The 22638-nt window shown below is 48.4% G+C and overlaps 1 protein-coding gene across 3 annotated transcripts in view; it reads left to right on the forward strand.

Annotated features, from left to right (window-relative positions):
• The first annotated feature begins 3382 nt into the window (after nucleotides 1-3382).
• The window catches only part of DOCK1 (dedicator of cytokinesis 1), a 339932-nt gene continuing 320676 nt past the window's right edge, over nucleotides 3383-22638 (forward strand). For all 3 annotated transcript variants that reach the window (XM_075423918.1, XM_075423919.1, XM_075423920.1), the window contains exon 1: nucleotides 3383-3507. In XM_075423918.1, the coding sequence (XP_075280033.1) occupies nucleotides 3462-3507 (46 nt within the window). In that variant the 5' untranslated portion in view covers nucleotides 3383-3461. The remainder of the gene's footprint in view (nucleotides 3508-22638) is intronic.

Below are 22638 nucleotides of genomic sequence, written 5' to 3' on the forward strand. Positions count from 1 at the left end.
ATTAGGAGGAGTATTTTTTACTCGCTATCAAAATTTTAATGGTATTAGCTCTATTGGTAACATGTTTTCATTAAAATGAAAATGTGGAAAGTAATATCACAAATATAGACCCTCACTGCTATCAGCGAGGCTTTATGTTGGCCATGGGATTACTCGTGTTGTTTCTGTTATAGATCACGCTCAGACAACAGGACAAACCTCTCTTTCCACTGACGTCAAAACAAATGTTGCTATTGCAGCACAGAACATGGATTTAATATGCAGAAGCTGTAAGTAATTCTTCAGCTTTCATTTTATTGAATCCGGTACTTCCTGCCTGAGGAGTGCACTTAATCTCAGGTAGGTGTAATTCCCATTTAGTGCAGACACACATGTAAACCGAGACTCCGGTGTGCCAATCCGTACGAGAATTCAGTTTAACCCTTCGTTAACACCTGGAGAAAGGTTTCCAGCCACGCATTTCTCACGAGGGGAAACACGCTCCTTTAGCATCCCTCCAAACAGAAACAAGTACCACAGTTCGAGTTTCTGATTTGAACCTCGAGGCCCAGAAAGGAGAGAATATAGCAATAGCTCACGTAACGAGCTAATTACAGCTATCTGCAGGTTTAAATTAACACCAGAGGGCTGGTTTGTATCTCCTATTGACACCCCGCATCTGCCAAGCTACCATGGCGTTCACGGAAGTGATTCCAGCTCATCAGTGATCTAAATGGAAAGTCAACCAGGTTCCCCGATTTACAGGTTATGACAGTCGTAGCCTTCAAAATCTCTAACCCATCTAGCGCCTGAGCAGCGTCGGCAGTTTCGCTGCACGTCTTTAGTAGCACCACAAAAATAATGCGTCAGTTGTGTAAAACCGCAAAATGCTCATCGTCAGAAATAAACGCTATTGCCGCACTGCTTCTCCGTTTCACTTCTCCTTTCTCCGGTGTGGAAAACCAAAGGCGACTACGGGAACAGGGAAAGCATGTCCACTATTTCAGTTTGATTTATCTTCTAAAAATAAACCCGTGAAATCAAAGAGCTCATTTGTAGGTTGTCTTTGGTAAGACGCTGATCATTTACCCATTAATGCAGGATAAAGAGGATGAGCCACGAAGCCGATGTCAAAAAACCTTTTGATCTTCAAGAAAGATGAGGAGCTACTGGAGAGAGTCCAGCGGAGGGCTACGAGGATGATGAGGGGACTGGAGCCTCTCCCCTACGAGGAGAGGCTGAGGGAGCTGCGCTTGTTCAGCCTGAAGAAGAGAAGGCTGCGAGGGGACCTTAGAAATGCTTACAAATATCTGCAGGGTGGGGGTCAGGAGGATGGGGCCAGACTCGTTCCAGTGGTGCCCAGCGACAGGACAAGGGGCAATGGGCACAAACTGAAGCAGAGGAAGTTCCAGCTGAACATGAGGAAGAACTTCTTCCCTCTGAGGGTGACGGAGCCCTGGAACAGGCTGCCCAGAGAGGCTGTGGAGTCTCCTTCTCTGGAGATATTCCAGACCCACCTGGACGCGGTGCTGTGCAGCCTGCTCTGGGTGACCCTGCTTCAGCAGGAGGGTTGGACTGGGTGACCCACAGAGGTCCCTTCCAACCCCTACTATTCTGTGATTCTGTGATTCTCCCTCGCGGGCATCCTGCAGGAAGGTGCACTAGTTCACTCCATCGCAATGGCCTCTGAATTCTGCAGCAACGAGATTCAGATTAGTTCGAACGTGTAGGGGGTCACCTGGGAAACAAATCCCAAGGATGGGAAAAGGGAAGGTGCATGGAAAGAGCAGCAGACTCCTTCAGACGTTTGAGACGGGTACCCGATCTCAAAACCTGGCAATAACGAAGCTGCTGCAGAAACTGCCCCCCTGCATTCCCAGGGACACAAGAAAGCAGGAGAGAAAAGAGATTCAGCCCTGACCTCGGAAGAGGAGCTATTTTCATTCTTTAATTTGTGGCACGGGGCTTCTCCTTAGGTGGGGGACTGAACCTGACAAATTACAGCCAGTCAGACGTTTCGCCTCTCTTTATTTCTCCCAAGTGTTATCCTTCTGCTTTCCGCCGGGTTTTACACAGTTTCTTTTTGCTAAAGACTATTTTCTAAACTTTCTTTTTAAATCATGGCCCTGAGTCTCTCCAAGAGGTTGGGATCAGGAAGCCCATTTCCCTTGCTCATCGTTTTATAATCACATACTCCACGCTCTAATCAGCCCGGAGATGTTAAGTTTGGAGCAGGTTTCTGATTTAGGTTTAGAAATCAGAAGTTTTTCTAATCTTTATGGCCAAGGAAGGATTTCAGTTGGAAAGGTGCGCTCATCAACACGGCAATTCCCAAATGCTGAGAGCCTGCTCCTCTTCATAGAATCACAGCATGGTCGGGGTTGGAAGGGACCTCTGTGGGTCACCCAGTCCAAACCCCTGCCAAAGCAGGGTCACCCACAGCAGGCTGCACAGCACCGCGTCCAGGCAGGTCTGGAATATCTCCAGAGAAGGAGACTCCACAGCCTCCCTGGGCAGCCTGGGCCAGGGCTCCATCACCCTCAGAGGAAGAAGTTCTTCCTCATCTTCAGCTGGAACTTCCCTCTGCTTCAGTTTGTGCCCATTGCCCCTTGTCCTGTTGCTGGGCACCACTGAAAAGAGTCTGGCCCCATCCTCCTGACACCCACCCTGCAGATATTTGTAAGCATTTATAAGGTCCTCTCGCAGCCTTCTCTTCTCCAGGCTGAACAAGCCCAGCTCCCTCAGCCTCTCCTCGTAGGAGAGATGCTCCAGTCCCCTCCTCATCCTCGTAGCCCTCCGCTGGACTCTCTCCAGCAGGTCCTCATCTTTCTTGAACTGGGGAGCCCAGAAACCACCTTGCTTTAGCAGAAACCACCTTGTTTTCGTGGGGTGTCTCCAGGAAGGCAGCAGACGGCAGCCCTAGAGGGATCAGCGCGGGAGCTGAACACCCCCAACCAACGGGTGGTTTCTGAGGAGCAAACGCCCTGAAGCAGACCGGGGTCCTTCTGGGGCTGCCCGGCAAGGCGGCGCCGAGTCCCGCCGCTCTCAGACGGAGCCGGCTCCGCGTCGGCAAAGGAACTTTTGGGCAGAGTGAGGCCAGGTGTGCCTGCCAGGCCATCACACGACGAGGGAGGCTGCCGGGGGGGGGGCTCTACCCCGGCCCGCTTTCTTTTGTGCGGGGACCGGGCGGGACCCGGCCGGACGAGGGGAGCGGTCGCTGGCGGGGGGCCCGCCGTTCCCCTCAGCGCCCCAGGGACCGACCCGCGGGGTGGCCGGGCTGGCTCCCCCCCGTCTCTGCCCCGCCGCCCGCCATCGCCCGCCCCCCCCGCGCCGGGCCGGGGCTCCCGGCTCCGCCCGCACCACATGACTCCGCCCTCGGTAGAAACTTTTCCCGTCCCGCGGTTGGAAAATGGCGGCGTAGGAGTGGGGGCTCTGGCATCCCCGCCCGGTCCGGTCGCTTCCCTTCCCCCCTCCCCAGCGCCATGACCCGCTGGGTTCCCACCAAAAGGGAGGAGAAATACGGCGTAGGTGAGGACCCTCCCGGCCCCCCGCACCCGCCTGTTGCGCCGCGGCTCGCCCGCGGGGAACCCCCAGCCGCGGGCCTCCCCTCCCCTCCGCGGCTCCCCCGCAGCCCGGCGCTCCGCTCCGCTCCCCTCCGGCGGGCCGGGGCCGCGCTTCCCCGGGCGCGGAGGTTTCCTGAGGCGGCGGGGCCGGGCCGGGCCGCGGGGTCGGGCGGGTTCGTCCCGCCGGCTGCAGCCGCCGCCCGGCCGGGGTCTGCGGAGGGGAGAGCTCGGGGGACGGCGCCTGAGGCGAGCTCGCTGGGAGAGTTGCCTTTCCCTCCCCTCCTCTGTATCGCTTTGCTTCCCGAGCGGCCCTTGGGCTGACTGGGAGAGGGCTTCGGGCCGGTCCCGCGTCGGGTTCTTCTTGTTCCCCTCCCTGGTGGCAGCTGGGCAGGGTCCGCTCCCAGCGCCGGCTCCTCGGTGGGCGCAGGGCCCGTGGGGTGCCCGTTGTGGGGAGCCCGCCATGTTGTGCCCACAGTGGGGAGCCCACCGTGGGGAGCCCGCCATGGGGAGCTCGTCGTGGGGTGTCCACCACCGTCCCGTCGCTCCTCTGGAGAGCCAGGCTTCGGGGCGACCGAGGGACCAGGCTCTTCACGGGGAGCACGACCCTCGTAAGGAAAGGGGTTCTCTGCCGGTGTTGGAGCGGCTCCGCTCGAGGGGAACGGAACCGAACACCACTGGCATCCGGCAGTGGTGTGCCGGGAGGGCCCATCTTGGTATTGAGGGCTTCTCCTTTTGATCGAAAGCGTTTTGTAGGGGTTATCGGGAAGAAAACTGTGTTGGCGTGAGTGGGAGCGTTTGTCTCAGGGAAGGGAATAATCAATCTAGCTATTTAACTTGGAAATGTGAAATTCAGTGTCCATCACAGTTCTTGGACTCTGTTAGTTGTGAAGAAGAACTTAACTTTTCATATGTAGCCACAGCTGAGCCTTGTATAAACAACGTGAGCAGGAAGAAGGGAGTTTCTGGGTTTGAGCAGAGCCCAAGTGAATTTTAGGAATTAATTTTGAGTTTTGGGTGTACATCCCTAGAAAACAAGAGCATGACTTTTAAATTACTAGCAAATCCTAGCCGGCCGGTTACACCGCGCGGGAGCTGTAACACCGGCACCGAGGATGCGGTGCAAACACAAGAGAGCAGAAACGCTGCAGGTGGCACTCGCTGGTGAAACTTCCCAAATAGCTGCTTCGTGGGGTGGGGTGGGTAGGGTGTTGCTGGAAGGCTGGAAGGGCTAAATTGGCACGTATATACCAGCGTTATAAACCAGTGACAGTCAAAAGCAAGTTCCTCTTTTGTAGCAGCTCTCATCTGCTGCTGCGGTGGAGGCGGTTGCGCAGACCTGGCTTTCCAGGAATCGATGTCTTGGAAGTGATTTTGAAAGGGTGAGAGAATAAGAAGTGCGGAATAGGCTGAGTAGTTTACAGTACACTTTATATTTGGATGTCCAGTGTGGGAAATGGTATGTGTGGTAAGAGAACTGGACTTAAATGCAATTTAAGGAAAAAAAAAATTTGTTTCACAGTTTCAAAAGCACAAGATTATGCGCTCAGTTGTTGTTTTTTGTTTGTGTCCGCTGCTCTGCAGAGAAGTTTGTTGTGGCTTTATAGTAGGTTTGGTTTTCTATGATAGTTCCTTTTCTTTTTCCTGCGAGTTAGCGGAGAGGGCTGAGCCTCATCAAAATCGGAGTATTTCTCTGCTGAACTGCAGGAGTGTGAGCGTTGCAAGTAGCTGTAGTGTTGCAAGGAGATAAAATCGGATACAGAGCTAATTGAACGTTGGGATTTACTGGCCTGTGCTACGCTGTTAGACACCGTTTTGGAAGGGATTGCTGCTTCTCGGCATGGCTGGGTTTCCTCCGGAGGAGGGTGAATATTCTGTTTGGTTACACATGTTTTACACATCTTTATGGTGTTAAAAAAGGGCGCTTCTGTGCACTGCAGGGCTTCAGGTGTTTTCTTTTTTGCTGCTTGTGAAATTTCAGGTTGTGGAGAATTGGTGCAGCAGCTACATAGTCCCAAACAGAAATGGACAAGGCACTGTTAAGCTGGACGTGCTAACACACAAATATTTTTCTTCCCAGCTGTTTACCATGGCCTGTCCTGGAGACTGACGTTGGGTCGGTGTTGTCTGACAGTGAAAAAGAAACATCTGCCTTTTCCCAAATAGCGTTAATCAAACTGCTGTTTTCATGATGTGTATGTATAATATACTAGTGTTTGCTTCACTAAAGCAGAAATAACAGGAAAGTACCTATTGTTGTGGGTTATATTGCTTTATGTTGCAGTTGTGGGAGCTCAGGGATGTGTGTATGTATACACACGGGTGTGTATATATATATAAAAGACGTGTATATACAAAATAAGCACGTTTGTAGGTAATATGTACATATGCTTCTTTTTCCTCCACTTGACTAGTGTGTGTCTGTGCACAACTAAGCTTTCTTAACATCTCAAGTCCTGAAGATTTGCTGGCCGTGATGCGGTAGGAAAAAGTTATTGCGACGTACCCGTATCACAGAATCGTACCCGTACTGAAACTGTGGTAGGATACAGGCGTGGTAAGAAATGTTCCCCCTGCCCAAGCTGCTCCCCCGTGCGCGGTGGGCGTTGAAGATGGTGCTGGATGCCCAGCACTGGTGTAAACTAAACTTGGTGCCTTAAAGTGCATAGGCATTATCTCAGCAGGCAGTTGTGAGCGTGACTCAGCTCCGCTTCCTGCGAGAGTTCAGGGCTCGGCGCGCGGGGAGGTTGGATGAGGAATGGGTGTGGATATAATGGGGTAATACAGTTATTAGATTAACATACGGGGAACCATCCAAAACAGGAAAACGCTCAGCCTAACTGCAGTAGCCCTTCTCTGCTCCCGATGCTGTGTGTCCTCCTCCGTCTCGGCGCCTCGCTCTCCGTTCCGTCTCTCGCCCCGAGCCGGTGGGGAGGCGTGTGGCGGTGGTGAGATGCCGTGTGGGTGCACGGCTTCCTCGGGAGGAATGTCAGAGCCTTCCAGAGAGCCCCAGAAGCTGCGGGTGTCTGCTGCCTCGATGTCCCAGGCGGCTGCGGAGCGTGGCTGCTCGGTCTCGCGTCTCCTGCTTTTAGTGGGATGCGAAAATTGTCATTTTGCTGTTTCTTCATTGTGCCAGTGGAGAAGAGATGTAATGAGCTGCTTTAGGGAGTCTGCAAGCCTGGCTAGCACTTCTGAGGGCAGACTAGCCTAAGTGGCTCTAGTAGCTTCCAAATCCACTGGACTTCTCCTGTTATTTGACCTTTTCCTTTGGACTTAAAACTGCAGTAAGAGGTAGAACTGGTGCTACTATGGTCACTACAAATACCATATTTAAAATGCCTTTGTATTCAAAAGTATGTGCAGATATGGAGTAATTAGAGCATTATTGTGATAGTTTAAAAAGTTTAAGCCTTTTTTTTTTTTTTTAATAAATGGTGTAATAGAAAAATAGTGCTGTGCGTCTGTGCTGAAGGAGAGCTTCCCAGCTACAGGGCTTGTGCTCTCTGAGGTCCTGTTAATTTTCAGGATGGTGACTCTGCTTTCCTTTGCTACTCCTAATGAGTCACTGGAAGACACGGATAGTCCTGTCCTTGCTGTGATCAGTACGTCAGTGCGGGCTCTGCCGTGCAGGCAAGGTGCTCCTGGCTTTGACAGGCTTTGTAAATTGGAAGCCTTGATGAAGAACGAGCTGGATATCTGCACGGGGAGCTGCACTGAGTGTTACTACTTCAGGACAGCACGTGGTGCCTGCGTAGGTGCTTCGTAATGCCGTGGATTTGGTCAAAGATAAGGCATTATGTCAAGGACACCAGCGTTTTAAAAATAGTCTGTACCTCTGTGACTCAGTTGTTGCACCTCTGGGGTGTATCTGGGTGCCCTCAAGCTGTCCCCTGAGCGGACAGGGTGCTGTGAGTGCTTGAGGTGGTGTCTGTGGTTCTCAGTCCTTAGCCAGTAACACGCAGGCTGCTCTGGCACTCTGCACTGTGTAGGGTGTGTATCTGCATGTGCATTAATTAAAAATAACAACCACCCCACAAACAACAACAAGCAAAGGGAAAAGAAAAAAAACCCAGCCCGCAAACAAACCCAATTTTACTGTGAGCCACACCAGTTGGGAGAGCCTGTATTTTTGCTTGTAACTGGTGATTTTTTGTTGCGTGTTATGACAGGGCAAATCATAACTAGCCTGGTTTTTAGACACTTTGAAATGGGGTGGTCTTTGGCTATGTTTCAAGGTTAGGGCGTTTTAGTGCCTCGCTGAGGTCGAGATGGCTTTCCAAAAGGTGAATGCAGAAGTATCTTCAAGCCAGGTACGCAGAAACTGTATTTTTTTATTACAGGGGGAGGGCTGTAACGAATTGGTGGACTAGGTGGTGACACGAAGGCCACGATACAGAAGTTTTGCAACCGAGTTGTGCTCTGGTAGTGGCTCTTTGAAACAGGGGGTAGGAGTGGTAAGCGCAGTGCCGCTGAAAGCACGGGTACTGCAACGGCCAAGCACTGCTGCTTCGCTGCTGCTGCTTCTCGAGGGGGGCCTGCGGCGGTTTGGGACGGATTTAAGGCGTTTGTGGAGTCCCGGATTTGCAGTCCGCAGCTGTGGTGGGTGGCGGTGGCACGTGGAGATTGACTTGGGCTTGCGTGTTCGTGCCTTAAAGTAGGGAAGAAAAGGTTTTTAGGAAGTTGAAAAAGATGTGTCTTAATGCATCTTAGGGATTTTAGCGATGCTGTGTTAGGAGTGAGGTTTGGAGCTGTCTGCCGGGACAGGAGGGTTGCCTTTGTGCTGTCACTGACAGCAGGACTGACGCGTCCCAAACCGATGGAGTGAAAATGTCGGTGCAGTCTTTGCTGATACATTTGTCAGTGTATTTCCATTTTGAGAAAGCACGTGCAAATTCAGTTTCCTGGAGACAATATACTTTGCTCTCTGCCAAGATTAGAGTTCTATTGTATGATATTTCACAATATCTTTCAATTCCCTGCCTGCAGAGGGGACACGTTTCTGTGCTCCCCCGTCCCTGGCATGGCGTGCAGCAGAGGTAAGGGACTGGTAGGTGAGGCGTACATCTTCCCAAATGAATGTCCTCAGTTTGACTGTAGGCATCTGCTTGATTACGCTCGGTTTACTCAGCCGTCACTATTGCTCTCTGTCAATAAATACTTGTTGAAAGCAACAGATTGGAGAGGCGTGGAAATACCGGATAAGTGGAAGCACGCATGTACTCCTCTGTTTGGCTTTGTCCAGGTCGGTGACAACATTGCCAACCGGGATTGTTCCGAGAAATGATTCCTCTTAGGGATTTACCAGGAATCCTTTCCTTCCCCCCCCGCCCCCCACAGAGCACATACTGACTTCCTATAGGCAGCTGGCTGCCTACGGGCGTAATACAGAGCATTTATTTAACTCTGCAGAGAAAGTTTCAGTCAGTTTAGGAGTTTTTCAGCTACTAATTAACACTCTTGTTCCTAGAAAATGAAAGGGGAGGGGGAATTTTCACAGGGTGAATATTTATACTTTACATCGTAGACAGGTGTGGAAGCGATGGTAGGACAAGGTCCTGATTTAAGGTTTTTGGTTTGATTTGAATTCAGGGGGAAAGCATTTCTGAATTTCCACCTGCATTTCGAGTCGTACGTTGGAGGGTTTTGTAGTTTTCCTTTATCTCTCACTTGCCTTAAACGCTTGATTTAGATGCACTGATGTGATCTTAATTTTAGGCTGTTTGCCATACTTGGCAAAGCTTGCTTTGTATTACAAACACCCTTTCCTTTCTGCATTGGCAAAGATTTCAGGGGAGAGGAAAGTAAACTGGATGCAACTGATAGTCAAAGCAGCGTCTCCAGGAATCCTTTCTGTCAGCTGGCGACTACAGGCATCAGCTTTGCAATAGTTTTTCTTTGAAATAGTTGTGTTTCTGGAGCTTGTCCAGTACTGGCTGTAAAGCACATGCAGGGTATGCTTTGTCTAATCCTGCAGTGGTCCTTCAGGACTGAAATCCAATACAGCTTGTTAAATACCTGTAGATGCGTCCAACCTTAGATAAATAGCTGACAGCTGACCAATATTAATGAATCCAAGCTCACATGAGGAGCTAGTGCAAATCCAGCTGTAAAGTATTACTCTATTAAAGATGCCAGTCTTACTTGCAGCGAGAAGAGGTGAGGTCTGAAACTTTCACAGAACTTTCCGTGGTGGCTAATTGCCATCTGTGAAATACGTGGGCTGCTCTTCTTTATGGGCTTTGCCTGACAGGGAGATGGACCGCTGAAAAGTTAGCATCTCTCTCTCTTTTTCTCTTTCCTTTTTTTTTTTTTTTATAAACTTAAAACCATTTTGAAGTCTGTTTTCTGGCCTGTGGCTGTGGTGACAATAGTTATTTTCTGAAGAATGCTTTAGTGGATTCCTTAATGAGTTACTGGAATATGTAGCTTGGGGAGGGAAATTGAAATCATGCCCTGTCGAAACCAAAAGGATGTTCAAGGAGAGATAATTCTTGTGATTCTGAAACTTTATCTACATTTTCAGGCTGTAGTTGTGAAAACATTTGCATGTTTATAGTGTTCTTTATCTTCCTATGTTTGTGTAATTTGTGCATTAAATCTGGTTTCTGATGTAAAGACTTGTGGCACCAGAAGCAGCAGTTGCTGAATTTCAGTTTCATCAGCAAAATATGAAATATCTCTGGAAATATTTTTCCACTTCATATAGCTTTGTAACTAAACTGAAATAATCACGTTGAGAACTATTATGTGTAATCATGTATCCATACACATAACAAAACAAACAGATGGGTGAATAGCTGAAGTAACTGTTGGCCATGATACTTGAATTTGGGGTTTTATTTATAATATTTTTTAGCACTGTTGCTCTATTTAGAGTACTGTTTATATTATTTTAGCACAGACCTTTTTATACTGTGTTTTCAGAGGTTTGTGGTGGCTGATTTTACCGAAGGGTGATGGAGTAGCAAAATGTCTTTCTGTTACCCAGTAGAAAGTACTGAGCGATGTAGGGTTTGCGCTGTAATTTATGAACAGGAGTGGAAGTAAAAGCGTGCATAATTGGTGTGTATGCTTGTAGGCACTTGGTTTGTTATGGCACTCTGTTCTGTACATCTGTACTGTTGTAGCAGCTGTCTCACTTCAGCGTTTTTACTACCCGGATTAATCAATATTGAGGTTGAAAGCCTGCTTGAGCAGCTCCCGAGCTGGGCTAGGTGCAGGGGTTTCGGGAGCGTGCCGTAGAAAGCCGGAGTCCATGTGCAGAGGGCATCATCGGTGGCATCGTGGAGAAGAGTCTTCCCCACAGAGGCACTTTGCCACTTGACGTGGTGAGTTCCTGGCTGGTTGCTGGCAGAGCTTGCTAGAGCTACGGCTCTGGAGCAGCTTGGAAGGCGTGGGGTCTGTGAGAGCACACGGACCGTGGTGTGCCCCGAAGCCTCTCCGAGCAGCCAGATAAGCCTCTCCAAGATCCAGGCTTTTGGAAGCCTGGCCCTAGGTGTTTGTGGTCGCTCTGCCTGCCTTCTCCTTCTGCTCCACACAAAGCACGGAAGTAGTGACATCACTCAGCTTGAAGTTGAATGTAATAAAATAACATGTGTTTTGGGAACGTAGCTGAATAGCCCTTGGGTCCCAGGAGAAGGTAACTGATGCCAAACAAGGAGCTGATGACACCAGACCATACCCAGACCTAACACGCAAGGATCTTCAACTGTGCTGTATTAGCAGAGGAGAGTTTTCCTAATTTCCATACATGGAATGAAAAAAACCCAACCTAACAAAAACCAGAAGCAGTAAGATGGCAAACCCTGGCACTGGTGGTGCTTGTGGTCCCTGCATGAGGCTAAAGGGAGATGTTGGAAGGCGGCAGGGATGCAGGGTCGTGGAAAGCTCTGCTGTTAGCTGTGTCTGCAGCGGCGTTCCTGCATGCCTCCCAGCTGATGCTTTAGCCTTCGACATCCTCCTCATCGTGCCAGCTGGTCTGCAGGAAAAAGTGTTGGCGATAGGGAACGGTTCAGTGAATGTAGTGGGGTGCTTTACTCAAGGAGTTGCTTTGGTGTGGTGCGTGTGTAGTATCTGTAGCGAAGGCTGCGTATCAGAAATGAGGTGAAATGAGAGCAAGTGGTAATGTAAAAAGTATTCCTGTAGTGGACCCAGAAACAGGAAATATCTCGACACTGAGCCAGATGGAAGTAGCTGATGATAATTTGAGTTTCCAAGTCTTAACACAGATGGTGAACAATTTAAAGGGACACTTGCTTTCAAAAAATCTGCTGTGCATATGACTCCAGTGAACAAATCATGACCCTGAAATGGCTGCGGATTATCAAGGCAGTGGCTTGGAATGTCCTATAAATGCTGTCCTCTAAAGGAGGGGTGGCACTGCAGTTTTAATGACTGAGTAGAGATATGGTTAAGCCCGCTGCTTGGGCCAGAAAAGTTATAGATAAGGGTCTGTGGGAACCTTTAAACTTTCTCTTGGCTAAGCGTAAGGTTATTCTCCCAAAGTATAAGCATATGAATGAAAACTGACATCATGATGGCCAGAAGTGATGTTTTTACTTTGATTATTATTATTTTTTTAAGTAATGGAAAGAGCTAAAAGAGGGTTTGTTCGTTGGCTCTGGTTTGACTTGTGTGGACCTCCTGTCGGTCGGTGGACCTGGAGGAAGGACCAGCTGCAGACGTGACCAAGCCTGTGCTTACTCCCTCCTTAACTTCTGTGCAGCCTGTCACCACGTCACAGAATCACAGAATGGTTTGGGTTGGAAGGGACCTTATAGATCATCCCGTTCCAACCCCCCTGCCATGAGCAGGGACATCTTCAGCTGGATCAGGCTGCTCAGAGCCCCGTCCAACCTGGCCTGGAATGTTCCCAGGGATGGGACATCGACCACCTCTCTGGGCAACCAGTGCTAGGGCCTCACCACACTCAGAGTAAAGAATTTCTTTCTTACATCTAACGTACGTCTCCCCTCTTTCATCTGGAATCTGTTACCCCTTGTCCTATCGCTCCATGCTGTTGTAAAAAGCCCCGATGCAGCTCTCTTGCAGGCCCCTTCAGGTACTGGAAGGCATCGAGGTGTCGTGGGCTGTCAGTCTCTCCGTCCTTGCTGCTGCCTTGCGATACAGCCTGGGTTTGAACAGCTTCTCCTTTTGGTTTCTTTATTTTTACTTACTGCTTTGGGGTTGCATGGGAGCCTGTACTATTTTTGCCGTTCTGCCTTGGACAGTCTGTAGCTCATTTGTAACTTAGATATATAGAAAATAATGCTTATATTTAAGCCTGTAGTAAGCTCTGTCTAAGATGAGGTAGCGGTGATGTTGCCTGGTGCCTGGACTCTGAACTGGGCTGCTGGGTGGCCGGGTAGCTTCGGGCTCTGTGGATAGCAGTGGACTGTTTTGAGCAAGATGTGATTGGGATACAAAACTGTGATTATATATGAAAGCTTCCTCACTACCTGGTTATTTTCCTTTCTATGTTTTTTAATCTGTCATATGCCTCTTAATTTTTAATGATTTCCAAGCTTTTTCCTTTTATTTCTGGTGTTTTGTCCTTGTACACAAATGCCCACCAGTTTTCTGCATCTTGTCGTCCCTGCTGGAATTCCTTCCTCCCTGCTCCCCGGGGTACCCCTGTGTCACCCCGCATGTTGGTTGTGTCCCCATCAATCTGTAGCCTTCCTGATGCTTCTATCACCAAGAATCTTAGGTGGGATAGACTGGAGAGACTTTATTTTCTCCCCTCCGAGGCTGGTTCTGGTTTTGGGGTCGGGGTGTAGTGGGGTTTTTTGGTGTTTGGGTGTTTTTTTTTTCTTCTTCTGTGGAGTGATCTCTGTGAAATTGCCAATGTAAAGGTTAAGCGGTGTAACTAAAACATGCTTTCGCTGATAGTGTTCTTAGTAAGTTGGTTTAAAGAAAAGTGGTTTGTGGGGTTTTTCAGTTTAGTTTTGAAGGTATCTGATCTTCCATTCCAAGTCATAGTTCCTCTGTGGAAGGTGTGTCTTTGGTGTGGCCATATCTAACTGCCTCCTTCCTCAGTAGCCTGTTGGCAGTGCCTCTAGCTGTTGACAACCTCGATGTGACCTTGGTCAATTCTGTTCTGTATGTGTTGTGTGGGTTGTTTTTTTTTTTTTGTCTCTTCTGATGCTGCTCACTTAGGGTTGGGCATAAAAAAGAACCTTTTCTTTATGGACTTCCCGGGTGATGGGCAGCAGTATGCTGGAGAGCAACTCGGAATTGCTTTGAGACCAAGACTTGCTCAGAGACACAGCAGCTGGCATTGACTCCTTTTCAAACTGAATTGAGTGACATATGACACAGCACTGGAAGGGGTTGAAGTGGTGGATGAAGATCCCTTTCCCAGAGTTTTTGATTATTGAGCTCTTCTGGTGAGAAAACAGTTGTTCTTGCTCACGAGTTAAGTGGCTGGAGATGATGACAGATTTTTTTGTGGCACAGATATATTTCTCAGGCAGTAGTTTCCATAGCGTATGAGTCAAATGGGTCAAAACAGCAACCCCAAACATTTGATGGAGAGCCAAATATTCTTTTGGTGTTTATTATATTACACTTTGTTTATATTTATTTGTTGGTTTTGTCCTTGAGTGTTTCAGTGTACCTAAGAGTCTAAGAGGTTTAAAAAAAGCAGGAGACATTTATCTGGTTAATAGGGGCATCTGCAGTTACATTAGATTGGATCGCTTTAGTGCTGAGCATTACTGTCCGAAACCGCTCCGGGGCTGATAAGGTGCTGATAGAGAATTGCCTCCCGTCAGCTCTCGGTGTGTCCCTGAACGAGGTTGTGGTAACTGGACTTTGGACTCGGCTTAGTCCGCCCTGGTCTCTCCTGGTGAGCGGCACTGCTGGGGTGGTGATGCAGGTAGCGTGCAAGTCTCGATGCAACGATAACAAATCCTTCGTTAAACCAGTGCTGCCGTGTGATCGTGCTGCAGCGTACGTGGGGAGTTACCCGTTCAGTCAGTGTACGCTGCCCACGTAGTGGGAAGAGCGTCCCGTTAGCGAGGCTTTATTTGGGGAAAAAAACTTCTTGGAGAAGCAAGTGAGTCTTTGAGGCGTCCCTACCGTAGTTCCCTTGGAGCTCTGTGGGGTGGGAATTCTCATTCCTAAAAAATAAGCCAGTGGACTGGATATAGCCAGATAAGCACATTTTAATAACGACTTGAGAGAATTGCTCAGTTATGGTACTGTTTACATCTTTAGAAATTTTGTGCGGGTTCAGCTGGTGTTTGCTTTTCTAGCTGAATGTATTCTTGAAATGGTTTATTAACAGATTGTTATCAATAACTTTTGCTGCAAAAGGAGCCTCTGTTTATTTACTGAACTGTGATAACCGAGTGATTTGTCTGGCTCAGATTTGTGCCTGAAATACAGAAAGCACTGTTTGGGCTGAATGCAGCAGTTGCTGGTTTCTGCAGTCAGAGCACACAAAGGTGAAAATGTTCCTGGCTGAACGCTGGAAGAAGTTTTAATACTGTTAGGGCTTGAGTATCTAAAATATTGGGATGACTGTAAGCTTTTGCAGCCCAGGTGTGATACCATCTGCAACGCAGCGTGCTTATCTGGGAGGTGTTCTTGCATCAAGATAGAAGCTCTAGGATTAGGATTTCATGTATTATGTTTGTATATTGGCATCTCGATGCTTCCATAATATTTACATAAGGAGTGTGGAAAATATAAAATGGTTTTGCGGGGTAGAAATAGAATAACTGAATACCAGCTCAAGTGTTGATAAGATGGGTGGGATAGTGATAACGTTGAGAAATGACTGACTAAACTTAGTGAAAAGTAAAGCACAGGTGAACACGAGCAAAGCCTTGGGCTCTGTGCCGTTGTGTTCCCCCACTGACTGCATCTGCACGTCGCAGGCGTTCCTGTTGTCACCTCTGCGTGCAGCAACGCAGTCTTGCTCTTGGGGCTATAATGGACCAAGAAACATTTTTAAAGTTTAAACTGTTTTTCTTTGGAACACTGAAGGCTGCTAATCAAGAGGAGTGAGTTGGATTCCTGCAGGAAGGTGGCACAAATGCTCTCCCCGCCCCCCCCCAAACTTAGCTGATGTAAATGTGTGTTGATTTATGTATGAAAAATGAACTGTTTTTCTGGATATGAGGACTAGAATTGTACAGTGTGCTGGCTATCACTAGTTTGGTTTTTTTTTTCAATAGTTTTGTTTTGAGGTAGAGGTCCTGAAAGTGGTGAATGGGTTGAATAATTGAGAAATAACCACTGGTTAGCGGAGTAGTCTTGCAGCGGAGAAGACAAATGTTTTAAGGTGAAAGTGGTTGTGGAGGACAGATGTGCTGTCCAGTTTAGCACAAGCTTGTGCCACAACTTAGAGCTTGCTAAATGTGAACGTTTGAGCAGATTGTTTTGTGTGTTGCTTTGGAAATAGACAGGGAGAAGGTTCTCCTTAAGCCGTTGTTGCCACTGGGGCAACGCTGGGAGCAGCGTGGCTTTGCTCTTCTAGCCAGGAGCTGGACCTACCCTGGGCTGGCCCGAGCGTGTCTGCTGCTTCACCTCTTTTCAGCAAGTAGGTGGAACAATGCTGGGGAGATAATGTGGAAAAAAAGTAGGTAAAATATTTTTTTCTTCTAGCAACAGATTAGCAAATTACTGCTGGATTAGTAGCATCTTAAACACCCTACTAGCATTAATTTACGTGACAGTGGGAATTTTTAAAATATGCTCTTTTCAGGTGATTATGCTTAGGAAGTCGGGTGTTAAGGCCTTGAGCTATTCCGAATTAACGAGGGTGATTTTTGAGGCTGGGGGCAGTAAGGGTGGTAGTTACAAGGCTTGCCTTTGCTGCGTTGCTGAGGGCTGCCCTGGCAGTGGAGGGCCAAGCTGGTCAGTGGGACAGGACTCAGTGGCTGCTGGTGGGCAGAGCTCCTCTGGGCATTTCCCACATTCATCTGTGATAGATTATTGGGCTAGATCAACTTCGGTTAGGTGAGAAAGATATATATTTTTTTTTTTTTTTAGAGCAAACACATTAACTCCTGCTGAAGTGAAGCGTTGCCACTATAAATTTAGGTTGCTGTTGCGCAAAAAGACGTGGAGTCACTGTAGGTGACCCTGCTTCGGCAGGGGGTTGGACTAGGTGACCCACAGAGGTCCCTTCCAACCCCTACTATTCTGTGATTCTGGGATTCTGTGAGTTCAGCGTCCGTAAGCAGAGCTTTCAGGTGTTCCTCTGCTCCAGCCTTCCCCACTTCCCAGGAGTTAGTGTATTTGATTTGTAGAGAGAGCAAAATGTGATGCTGGGTCTTTAGAGAATAGTAATACCATACCAGCTGGGTTTCCTGCTTATTTCTTCCAGAACGAACACAGAAGTTAGCGTGGGCTCAGAGGATGCCTCTTAGGTGGGTGCCATGGAATTTGCACGGGCACGAGCTCCCTCTGACCGCGCTGTGAGGAAGCCCGGTCGCTGGTGGCAGGGCTTGGTGAGGAGGCACCGGCAGCCTGGCGCGAGCCGGACAGTGACTCTTTGTTGAGGCTCGCTGCCGAGCCAACTCTGCCGCTCCTCTGAAAGCGGCACGAGGCATGTGATCTCTTGCTGGTTCGGGGAAAAACAATTTTTCCCTGTTTCTGCAAAATGCGGCTCTTGGCTTTGAATGCATTCAGTGCTGCTTGACTCGCTCCCGTGGTTACGTTTTTACATTAATTCCGGTATAACATACAACTTCAGGAAAAATGTCACCTATTTCCAATTTCTGCAATAGCCTAGCTGTTGTGGAAAAGAATGTTGGTGGATCAGACTGCGGCTCTTAGCAGGTAATTCTTCTCTCCAACTGCTGTTTCTCAGAAAGCAGAACAAGTTCCTCAGGGATTACTTGACTCTGAATCTGTGCTCTTTCTCTCTAGTTCTTGCTGTTGGAGACAGCTGGAAGGACTGAGAGACAAATAAGGTGATGGCAAATGAAAATAAATTGAGTAAGGTTTGATGTGTAAAAAGCCTGAAATGCCTTCTCCGCTCTGCCCCACTCTGTAAGCTTTCCTGAGAAAGCAACAGAGGAATTTTGGTGATGTTCTCTTGTAGAAATGCGGAGAAGGAAGAACAGTAGGAAAAGAAAACTTCTTCCCATCACCCCATTTTCCCCTTGCTTGAGGCTTTTGGCTCTGCATCATCGGCTCTGTATTGCAGGGAACAGTGTCTTGCAGGGGCCATTTTTTTGCTGTTTCCGCAGTAGTGTGATACCAGTTTTATTGTGTTGAACTTGATTTTTATCGTCATTGAAATGGCTATTAAAATATAGCTGTGACATGAAGCTCGCTGTTGTACAAATGCTTAGCAAGAGGCACCCTCTTTGCAATATTGTGTTCGGTGCAATAGAGACCTGCTGCAGTGGCAGGGGAGAAACTTGAAGCAGGGGCTGATGCGTCAAGCAACTTCAGATGTATCTAAGATGAGTGTGGTGTGGGTTGTTTTTGTTGAAGCCCTCCTGCAGGTAGAAGCAGGCTTCATTCTTGCTGGCTTTTGCGTAGCGGCAGCCAAAAGCTGGAAAAGGTATTTTCATGAAGGTTCTGCTTCATCCCGTGAAAGATAAAGGTCCTGAGGAACTGGCTGTGTCCATCATCCATGACCAGTCTTCTACCCAAGCTGTGCTCCCAGCTGCCTGGGATGCTGTATGCCCTGCTTGAGCACCAGGCTGGCAACTGGTGAAGGAGCATTGGTGCCTGTGCAGAGCTGGACCATAATTGGTGGTGTCCTGGCCTGGGGCACTGGAGTAGGAAGGAATTCAGGGTTTGCCTGCGTGGTTCACGTGACTTTGATATAGTCCCTTCCACAAGTGGGCTTTAAGATTGATCTTGTTGTGTTTGGAGCTGTTTGCACCCACTTCTGCGTTTGGCAGGTTGGTTTTGAACTACGCTGCTCTGTTTGGGACCTTCTCCTAAGGCTGTAGTTGGTGTCGGTTGAGGTTGATGGTGTCGGTTGAGGTTGATGGTGTCGGCCTCCTGTGCTTGGCCACATGCTGCCTCCTTCACCGTTCCACTGTTGCTGATTTTCCATAGCTGCTCAGAGCTTTTTAGAGAGCTAATGCAGAAAAAGCACGGAGGTTTAGAGCCAGCTGAACTCCTGGTAGCTTTGAGGGATGAGGTGGGCGGCAGCGCTGGTGCAAGGGAAGGGGTAGGGACGTGCAGCTGGAGGCCCATCAGCCGGGAGCGGGTATGGAGCTGCAGCGCTGCCGGCTATGGGCGCTTACCGTCTCTTGGGGAACCTCTGTCCAGTGGTACGGCCTGACATTGACTCACGGCCCCTTCACACATTTGATCCTCTGCCAGCATTGACCGTAAGCTGATCGAGTTGCTCCTCCTCTCCAGTGTTTAACTCTTCTCCTTCCTTCCTTCCTTCCTTCCTTCTCGTGCCCAGCAGCTGCCTTGGTGCTTTTTTTAGATAGCAATATTGAAGGTTTTGCAAAGTTTGCAAAGACTTCAGGTAGAGGCTGTTTTGAATTTCAGTTAATTAAAAGCGCAGAAGTCCTTTCCTCAGGTACACGATGGTGAGCGTGGTGCATGCTCAGACGTTGTCCTTGCCCTCTTTGAGGACATTGCCTGTAGACCCACCGTAGCAAGAGCAGAGTTGTCGCTTCTTGGTGTCCCCCAGTGAAACGTAGGAGATTGAAGGGAGCATCAAGACTCACTCACTCTGCAGTTCTGTGTTACCAGAAGATGGATGCCAAGACGTCTGCCTCTACATAGCGCTTTCTGTTTGTCTAAATCAGCATCTTGCTTTTCTGCAAAAGCCAGTGTTAAGAGCTTGGGGTGGTGTGATTACACCATGCATACAATGCAGTTCAGTTAATGGACTTTTTAATATTAAAAATCGATTTGAATGTTCTTGATTGTGCTTCTTGTTAGCTATGCATTATGGCACATCATTAATGCTGTTATAGTCAATAATGTTATATATATATATTTTTTTTTAGCACTAGTTTCAGCTTTATATCCTCAGTACTGAGTGGTGAAGTACTCTAAATACAGATTAAGTAGCAAGAAGGAGGAGGGAGAAAGCTGTTAAGAGTTGGCATTGTACTTCATTAGCTCCCTAAATATGAAGTATCTGGCTAAAAAGGCCGGAGGAGGAGGAAAAGCAAGAACCTGAACTTGGTTCTTGGAAATCTCAGATAGGTTCAGAACTCTTTATTTGTTTGTTTATTTTTAATTAGTGCAGAAAGGACAGGTGTGCGTCTTGTTCTGTCCTGCCTGAGCTCTGCCTGCAGGACGCAGAAACAGGGTCATTGCACTCTGGCAGGCAACGTGGCTTCAGTTCGGGGATTGCTCCGGATTTATGAAGTTTTCTCAGCTTATCAATTTGTGTTGGGTAGTGATAAGGCACCAGGTGTGCTGCAAAACGTAGTGCTGCCCTGTGTTGCCCTCTGTTACAAAACCTGATGTGTCTACTTATCTTTATAGAGGTTTGGGTTGCCCTTTGCTCTTTCTGAGCCGTGCTCAGCCGACAGTTGGTGCTGCACCTCTGCTTGGGTGCTCATCTAAAGGCAGTATTTACTCCTGTGTAGTGGAGTGTGTTGTGCCCTTACTTGGGAAGAGGGAAGGCAGGCTGTCGCTGCAGGGATTTCAGTTGAGGGGTGCCAGGGTTTCAGGATTCTCCAGCCCTCGGCAGATGTCCTTTGCACTTCATGGCAGTGCTCCCTGGCTCCCGTGGCCAGAGAGTTACAGAGTTTCCAGATCAACCATTTCCCCCCCCAGCCCTGGGAATTTGCTGCTCAGGTGGAGCAGGGAGGAAAAGGAATGGTCTCCCCTTTGGAAGGGAAAATGAGAGTAAATCCTAACCATCTACTTAAACTTGCTGGGTTTAGTCTAGTCCTGCTGGAGAGATACCTAAGATAGAAGTCCTGTTCATGGACTTCATCAGAGGAGGAACCATGAGCTGTGTTTTCTTCGTTAGCTTGGTGTCAACCGTTCAAGCATAAGAGTTTCTACAGACTTCTCCGTTCAGACAGGAAATCTGTCTTTTGTGAGTGGTTGGATGTCAAAATAACTGCAATGTTGGGAAAGAACCATGAACTGAACTGGCGAGACCCAGAATGACAAAATACAGGGTGACTTCAGTCAGGTGGGAAGACCTGCGCTCGGTTAAGGCACACATGAAATCATCATCTTTAACAAATCTCAGGTGCAGCTCCTGACTCCTTCCGTTCTTTTTTCTGCTTTCTTCTCCATTAGCCTCAGCTGTAATAGCTGTAAACTTGTCTGGATAAGTAACAGAGGACTCAGAAATCTAATACTGAAAGCAACCACTTTCCTTTTAGAGAAAATAGGAGGAAAACCTTCAGGTTTCTTTTGTTTTTAGCACTAAAGAATTTGCAAGAGACTTTGCTTTCGCCTCTGCAGTTTGGGTCTGCTTTTATGGGAAAGCACAATTATGATTTGGGGATTTTTTTAAAAGACAGTGTAAAATAAAGCTGATAATGTGTTAAATGTAGTTTGCTTTCTTTCCGAAGTGTGGAGCGATTAATACAGTCTCTAATGCAAAGTAATTCCAGAGAATACTACACTGTAACATTTTTATGGTATCTTAAGGTAGCTCAGCTTTCGCACAGTCAGAGGAAAGCTTTTTCAGTAGATATTGATGTTACCTTTGTTTGCTTTTTCCTTCTTTTCCCCTCTGTCACTGCTCTCTAATTCTTCCAGTGTTGCCCTCCTCATTTTTCTAATGCACGCAGATTAATGAGTGCGGCTCTGTAGAGGTGTTTGTTTTGTATTCTTCAGCTGTAAATGGGGTTTTAGTGCAATTACTGTAATGCCCTATTCGCCGTTCCTTTCTTTATCAACTCCTAGGGCTGAAAAAATTGCTCTTTCTATGCCCACACTAATCCTTTGCTGTTGGCACTTCAGTACTGTTGTGTGGATGTGCTTTGTGGCTGTGCGGGGAGGAGGAGGGGACCAGGGAGAGCCTTTACCCGGAGAGCCACTCGCCTGAAAGCACGGCGAGAAAAATGCTGAAACCTTCTGTCCTGCAGCGTGGGAATGAGGGGTGACTTCGGGGAGGTTTCATCACCGTGACTTTGTGTTTTCTCTTTCGGCGTCCTGGTTCCACTCGTTACACCTCGGAGCGGAACCCCAGAGTTCACCGACACGGTTGCTGGCTGCTCTTCAGCCTTCAGGTCAGCCAGTTCCACCTCGGCTGGGACACGAAATCCTGATGCTGCTGGGTTTGTTCAGGGCGGATCTTGAGAGCCACGACTGTTCTTCATTCATCAGCAGTGTGTCACAGAATCACAGCATGGTAGGGGTTGGAAGGGCCCTCTGTGGGTCACCCAGTCCAACCCCCTGCCCAAGCAGGGTCACCCAGAGCAGGCTGCACAGCACCGCGTCCAGGAGGGCCTGGAATATCTCCAGAGAAGGAGACTCCACAACCTCCCTTGGCAGCCTGGGCCAGGGCTCTGTCACCCTCAGAGGGAAGAAGTTCTTCCTCCTGTTCAGCTGGAGCTTCCTCTGCTTCAGTTTGTGCCCGTTGCCCCTTGTCCTGTCGCTGGGCACCACTGGAAAGAGTCTGGCCCCGTCCTCCTGACCCCCACCCTGCAGATATTTGTAAGTATATATTAGGTCCCCTCTCAGCCTTCTCTTCTCCAGGCTGTCCCCTAAAATTACTCAGTGCTTCCCCTGTCGTGAAGAGTTTTGGTTTACCTTGGTTTTTATGATCAGGTTAGGTATAAGACTGTGCCCGAAATGGTCTGGTCAGGAGTCAGTGCAAGGGTACCCATAACGTGGTTGTCGAGCATATATGGTCTATAGGTGTGATTCTGCAAATATAATAGACCCCCACAGCTCTAGGTTAAGTCAGTCATAGTTAATGATGCTTAGAACTAGATAATAAAGCTTTTTTTAGTTCTTTGTCCGTAAGTTTGAGAAAATGCGGTCATTCTCTTCAGCAGGCTAACCTTAGAGTTAGAAAACGGTGAGATGGAGGTGTCTGGGAGGTGCATAGCTCATGCTGGAGACATCAAGGAGACCCTTTTCAAGGGCCTTCTGCCGGGAGAGCAGTCCTCTCCAGGAAGGAAGTCACCTTTACAGGTGACCCCCTCGCTCGTTTAAAGCTGATTGCCATGTGCTGGGC

The sequence above is a fragment of the Opisthocomus hoazin genome, chromosome 6 (genome assembly GCF_030867145.1).
Source record: "Opisthocomus hoazin isolate bOpiHoa1 chromosome 6, bOpiHoa1.hap1, whole genome shotgun sequence".
Taxonomy (NCBI): domain Eukaryota; kingdom Metazoa; phylum Chordata; class Aves; order Opisthocomiformes; family Opisthocomidae; genus Opisthocomus; species Opisthocomus hoazin.